The 7,500-nt window shown below is 37.7% G+C and overlaps 2 protein-coding genes across 53 annotated transcripts in view; one reads left to right on the top strand and one right to left on the bottom strand.

The window, feature by feature from the left end:
- The window catches only part of nrxn2b (neurexin 2b), a 479,676-nt gene that overhangs the window by 206,618 nt on the left and 265,558 nt on the right, over positions 1 to 7,500 (bottom strand). For 32 of the 52 annotated variants that reach the window (XM_087259563.1, XM_087259583.1, XM_087259577.1 and 29 more), the window contains one exon: positions 2,911 to 3,215. In XM_087259563.1, the coding sequence (XP_087115689.1) occupies positions 2,911 to 3,215 (305 nt within the window). Of the gene's footprint in view, positions 1 to 2,910; positions 3,245 to 7,500 lie in introns of all 52 variants that reach the window. The other 20 variants (XM_087259600.1, XM_087259597.1, XM_087259602.1 and 17 more) reach the window with 2 other exon arrangements.
- Positions 1 to 7,500, top strand: part of alpk1 (alpha kinase 1) — an 859,869-nt gene that overhangs the window by 733,707 nt on the left and 118,662 nt on the right. The gene's annotated exons all lie outside the window — the stretch shown is intronic.

Raw genomic sequence — 7,500 nt, 5'->3', positions numbered from 1 at the left:
ATGCCATCATCATCATTAATTTTTATTATTAATATCGTCATTAGTATCGTCATTATTATCGTCATTAATATCATCATTAATATCATCATTATCGTCATTATTATCCTCATTAATACCGTCATCGTCATTAATATCATTATTAACATCGTCATTATTATTATCATTAATATCGTCATTATTATCGTCATTAATATTGTCATTATTATTGTCATTACTATCGTCATTATTATCGTCATTATTATCGTCATCAATGTCATCATTAATATCGTCATTATTATCGTCATTATTATTGTCATTAATATCGTCATTATTATCGTCATTAATATCATCTTTATTATCATCATTATTATCCTCATTATTATCCTCATTAATACCATCATCATCATTAATTTTTATTATTAATATCGTCATTATTATCGTCATTATTATCGTCATTAATATCATTATTAATATCGTCATTATTATCGTCATTATTATCCTTATTAATACCGTCATCGTCATTAATATCATTATTAACATCGTCATTATTATTATCATTAATATCGTCATTATTATCGTCATTAATACCATCATTATTATCGTCATTATTATTATCATCATTAATATCGTCATTATTATCGTCATTAATACCGTCATCGTCATTAATATCATCATTAATATCCTCATTATTATCATCATGAAAATTGTCATAACTGTTTTTTCATCAACATCATTATTGATATTGTCAATGATACCATCATTATTATTGTCATTAATACCGTCATTAATATCGCCATTATTATGGTCATTATTATCATCATTATTATTGTTATTAATACCTCGTCATTAATATCGTCATTATTATCGTCATTATTATAGTCATTAATATCATCATTAATATCGTCATTATTATGGTCATTATTATCGTCATTAATATCATCATTAATATCGTCATTATTATGGTCATTATTATCCTCATTAATATCATCATTAATATCGTCATTATTATGGTCATTATTATCCTCATTAATATCATCATTAATATCGTCATTATTATGGTCATTATTATCATCATTAATATCATCATTAATATCGTCATTATTATGGTCATTATTATCATCATTAATATCATCATTAATATCGTCATTATTATCGTCATTATTATCGTCATTAATACCATCATCGTCATTAATATCATCATTAATATCGTCATTATTATCGTCATAAATATTGTCATTACTGTTTTTTCATCAATATCATTATTGATATTGTCAATGATACCGTCATTATTATTGTCATTAATACCGTCATTAATATCGCCATTATTATGATCATTATTTTTGTCATTAATACCGTCATCGTCATTAATATTGTCATTAATATCATCATTATTATCGTCGTTAATATCATCATTAATATCGTCATTATTATCGTCATTATTAAGATCATTATTATTGTCCTTAATATCGTCATTAATATCATCATTATTATTGTCGTTAATATCATCATTAATATCGTCATTATTATCGTTATTATATCGTCATTATTATTGTCCTTAATATCGTCATTAATATCATCATTATTATCGTCATTATTATCGTCATTAATACCGCCATTATTATGGTCATTATTATTGTAATTTATACCGTCATCGTCATTAATATTGTCATTATTATCATCATTATTATCGTCGTTAATATCATGATTAATATCGTCATTAATATTATCATTGATGTTGTCATTGATACCGTCATTGATACTGTCATTAATATTGTCATTATTATGGTCATTATTATCGCCATTACTATCATCATTAATACCGTCATTATTATCGCCATTATTATCGTCATTAAAATTGTCATTAATACTGTAATTATTATTGTCATTAATATTGTCATTATTATCGCCATTAATATCATCATTAATACCGTCATTATTATCGTCATTATTAAGATCATTATTATTGTCCTTAATATCGTCATTAATATCATCATTATTATCGTCGTTAATATCATCATTAATATTGTCATTATTATCGTCATTAATATCGTCATTATTATTGTCCTTAATATCGTCATTAATACCGCCATAATTATGGTCATTATTATTGTCATTTATACCGTCATCGTCATTAATATTGTCATTAATATCATCATTATTATCGTCGTTAATATGATTAATATCGTCATTAATATTATCATTGATGTTGTCATTGATACCGTCATTGATACTGTCATTAATATTGTCATTATTATGGTCATTATTATCGCCATTAATATCATCATTAATACCGTCATTAATATCGCCATTATTATCGTCATTAAAATTGTCATTAATACCGTAATTATTATTGTCATTAATAATGTCATTATTATCGTCATTAATATCGACATTATTATTGTTATTAATACAGTCATCTTTATTTTTATCGTCATTATTATAGTTATTAATACCGTCATCGTCATTAATATTGTCAATATTATCATCATTATTATTGTCATTAATATCATCATTATTATCAACATTAATATTATCACTGATGTTTTCATTGCTACTGTCGTTAATATCAACATTGATACCGTCATTGATATCGTCATAATTATCATCGTTGATATTGTCATTGATATCGTCATTGATACAGTCATAGCAAAAAATACCAGAAAATGAGAGATGATTTTAAGTCCACATCACCCATCCCTAACACTCACACACACACACACACACACACACACACACACACACACACACACACACACACACACACACACACACACACACACACACACACACACACACACACACACACACACTTGTAGTCCAGTCAGGATCCATCCGCTGCTGTCAGATTAGGAACATTTAAAAAGCATTTCCCGCCAACCTCCCGAAAGCGATCGATCAATAACACAAACAAGAAGACTGCTGAGCTCTTACCTGGCGCAGGTTTCGCGTGACCTTGACGTCGTGCCAGGCGTTGTCGTTGAACTTGCCGTTGACGGGCTCCACGAGGGCCTCGAAGGCTCCGGAGCCCAGGTTGATGACGAGCCACACGGCGCCGCTCTTCAGGGACAGGTTGACGTAGTCTGCAGATTTGCCGGTGTGCAGCATCAGGCCGTTGCGCTGCAGCGTGCGGAAGGACAGCGTGATCTCGTCAGTGCTGCTCTGGATGGGCGTCAGAGACAGGTCATAGCAGAAGAACTCGTTCCCCTTGAAGGTGGCCACCGACTCCTCTTTACCTGCTGAGACACAGGAGGAACATCTGAGTTCACTGGATTTATTTACATCGTACAGCTGAAGTCAGAATCACTCGCCTTACTGAGAATATTCCCCAAATGATGTTGAACAGATTCAGGAAGTATGTCTGATAATATTTGTTCTTCTGGAGAAAGTCTGATTTGTTTTATTTCGGCCAGAATAAAAGCAGTTCTTAGCAGTTTTAAAGCCATTTTAAGCTCAATATTATTCACCCCTTCAGCAATATTAGTGTTGGATTGTCTCCAGAACAAACCACTGTTATACAATGACTTGCCTAATTACCCTAACTTTACCCTAATTACCCTAGTGAAGCCTTTACATGTCACTGTAAGCTGAACACTAGTGTCTTGAAGAATATCTAGTCTAATATTATTTACTGTCATCATGGAGAAGAGAACATACATCAGTTGTTAGGGATTAATTATTAACACTGTTATGATTAGACATGTGTTGAAGAAATCTGCTCTCTGTTAAACTGAAATTGGAGAAGGATCTACAGGAGGGCGAATAACTCTGACTTCAACTGTACAGTTAAAACAATTCTTCAAGCGAAACACATTTCATCCAGATCAATGAGATATCTAGTTCTCCATACACACCGAAAATAACAAATACTGTACATGCAGCCGGCTGGAAATGAAGCAGGATGAGGCACAAGCGTATTATATTGCCCACCCCATCACCACATCTGTCCTCTATCACTGGTTTTAATGTTGAATCTTCCTCACATTAAGCTTATTTTACATAATATCTATTCAATTTAATTCTCCATTCCTACATTTCCTAATAGTAAACACACATGCCGCTGCAGACAGACTGAAAGTTCATTAAAGATCTTTCTCATGTTGTTCTTTATTAACAATCAGCCCCATTCATCATTATACTCCTTTAATACACAATACTCACATTAATAACAATGCAAACTGAACACACATAACCACAAGATGCCAGATTTATAGAGTGTGGCTTAAGGTTTTATACTGCAGTATATTCCAACACACACTCATACACGCTTGCACACTAACACACACACACACACACACACACACACACACACACACACACACACACACACACACACACACACACACAACAGCATCTGATAATTGACTAAATGTAGACATGAAGTGTATGTTAGAGAGAAAGTAGATCCAGCAGGGTGTTATCTCAGAATAAAGTCACTCAGGTTTATCAGCACTGCTGTAGAGGACTGAAGCTTTATTCTGAGAAAACAACCGTCTGGATGTGCTTTATCCTGATCATCACGCAGATGCTGGACACTACACACAACAGCTACACACTAAACACTGATCACAGCTGAAACTCATTCATTTTCCTCCAGCTTAGTCCCTTATTTATCAGGGGTGGCCACAGCGGAATGAACCGTCAACTATTCCAGCATATGTTTTACACAGTGGATGTCCTGCCAGCTGCAACCCAGTACTGGGAAACATCCATACACACACACACACACACACACACATACACTACGGTCAATCATCAGAGTGGCTGTGGGGGAAACCGGAGCACCCGGAGGAAACCCATGCCAACACGTGAGAACATGCAAACTCCACACAGAAACACCAACTGACCCAGCCGAGACTCGAACCAGAGACCTTCTTTCAGTGAGGTGACAATGCGACACCACTGAGCCACTCTCATTATAGTCTAATAATTCTTTGATTAAACACAAAGCTGACAAAAACTAAAGCAGCTGAACGGAGCATACACTAACCTGCATATTAATCATTCATAACATGTGTGAGTGTGTGTGTGTGTGTTTAAATGAACTCGATGTGTTGTTAAGAGCTGCCACCGGTGAATGTAAAACACTCCCAGAATGCTCTGAGGCTTCAGTAGAGCCGATTCACCATTCAGCGGCTGTTTGAGCAGTCATCAAGTGTTGAACACACAGGAGAGAGAAGCTCAGAGTGAACATTACACTGGTGCTCCCAACAGAACACTGCTCCAGACACACACACACACACACACACACACACACACACACACACACACACACACACACACACACACACACACACACACACACACACACACTCACACACACTCACACACACACACACACACACACACACAGACTGATGGTGTGGATGAGGGTCTTCAGAGCTCCTCCGGGAGCAGATTCAGCAGCGTTTCCTCATCTCCATCATCCGCAGTAACGCCGCTCTCCTCAGTTTACATCTCGATCCATGTGGAGGAGGCCGAGGTCAGAACACAGCCGTTCAGGAGGACACACAGAGTTCTGGAGCACAGCCCGGACCACACACACCACTAAACACACTCACTGTAATGCTTAATTCAGGTCAGGATCCAGCCCGCCACTCTTCTGCGCTTTACTGTGTGTGTGTGTGTGCGTGTGTGTGCGTGTGTGTGTGTGTGTGTGTGTGTGTGTGTTATCAGACCTCAGATTCTGAGAAACGTGCAAACTGTTTAATGCTTTAGTGATTTGTTTCGGTTCTTAATTAATCTGCCCTGGAGAATTTCCTGAAGATGTAGAGCACAGACACACACTCACACACACACACACACACACACACCATTAAAAAATACAAAAAATAGACAATGCCTGAAGTAAATCCAACACACACACACACGCCATCAGGAAAAGAATACAGAAATTAAGCTGATGCTTGAAGTAATTCCAAAACACACACACACACACACACACACACACACACGCACGCACACACACACACATACATATATACCCAAATACACACACGACTCTCTAGCTCCATTCATTCAATCAGTAGAATGTCAGATTACAGAAGCGACTCTCTAGCTCCGCCCACTCAACCAATAATAGTGTCAGATTACAAAAGTGACTCTCTAGCTCCGCCCACTCCACCAATAGAGTGTCAGATTACAGAAGCGACTCTCTAGCTCCACCCACTCAACCAAAAATAGTGTCAGATTACAAAAGTGACTCTGTAGCTCCGCCCACTCCACCAATAGAGTGTCGGATTACAGAAGTGACTCTCTAGCTCCGCCCACTCAACCAATAATAGTTTCAGATTACAGAAGCGACTCTCTAGCTCCGCCCACTCCACCAATAGAGTGTCAGATTACAGAAGCGACTCTCTAGCTCCACCCACTCAACCAAAAATAGTGTCAGATTACAAAAGTGACTCTGTAGCTCCGCCCACTCCACCAATAGAGTGTCGGATTACAGAAGTGACTCTCTAGCTCCGCCCACTCAACCAATAATAGTTTCAGATTACAGAAGCGACTCTCTAGCTCCGCTCACTCAACCAATAATAGTGTCAGAGTAGAGGAGTGACTCTCTAGCTCCTCCCACTCAACCAATAATAGTGTCAGATTACAGAAGTGACTCTCTAGCTCCTCCCACTCAACCAATAATAGTGTCAGACTGCAGAAGTGACTCTCTAACTCCTCACACTCAACCAATAATAGAGTCAGATTAGAGGAGTGACTCTCTAGCTCCTCCCACTCAACCAATAATAGAGTGTCAGATTAGAGGAGTGACTCTCTAGCTCCGCCCACTGGCACAGAGTGCTAATGGGTCATGTTAATTGACAGAACACACTCTGTATGGGTCTGACCATGAGGAGGTTGTGTGAAGATGATGCTCCAGAGGAACATTGGGCTCATTTCCTGCAGTAAACGCAGCAGAGCTCTGATGTTTGATCAGTAATCTGCATTATGAGATCTTCATTTGCATAAACACTTTTATATTAATGCCTCTTTGTGATTTGAATGGCATCTTTATATTCAAATCACACATTGAGAAGCAGCACTGTCAGCCAATGGTGTTTGAGTATGCAGATGAGCGAGAGACTGGCCAATCAGAGCGCAGTGTCAGCCTGTAGAGTGTGTTTCTGGAGGATCTGCTGTAGATCAGTGTGTGTGTTGAGCTCTGGATGAGTGTGTGTGTGTGTGTGTGTATGTGTGTGTGTGTGTGTGTGTGTGTGTATGTGTATGTGTGTGTGTGTGTGTGTGTGTCTTGAGCTTTGGATCTGTGTGCGATCCATTTCTCCTGCTGCACCATGTACTTGGCTGTGTGTGAGTGTGTGTTGAGCTGTGGATCAGTGTGTGTGTATGTGTGGGTGTGTGTTAAGCTGTGGATCAGTGTGTGTGTGTGTGTGTGTGTGTGTGTTGAGCTGTGGATCAGTGTGTGTGTGTGTGTGTGTGTATGTGTGTGTGTGTTTTGAGCTGTGGATCAGTGTGTGATCCATCTCTCCCACTGCACCTTTTACTGGGCTGTGTGTGATAATACCGGCTGATCCT

This window comes from Danio rerio, chromosome 7 (assembly GCF_052040795.2).
Source record: "Danio rerio strain M-AB ecotype USA chromosome 7, GRCz13ab, whole genome shotgun sequence".
NCBI classification, from domain to species: domain Eukaryota; kingdom Metazoa; phylum Chordata; class Actinopteri; order Cypriniformes; family Danionidae; genus Danio; species Danio rerio.
This window is presented reverse-complemented; position numbering and strand designations above follow the sequence as displayed.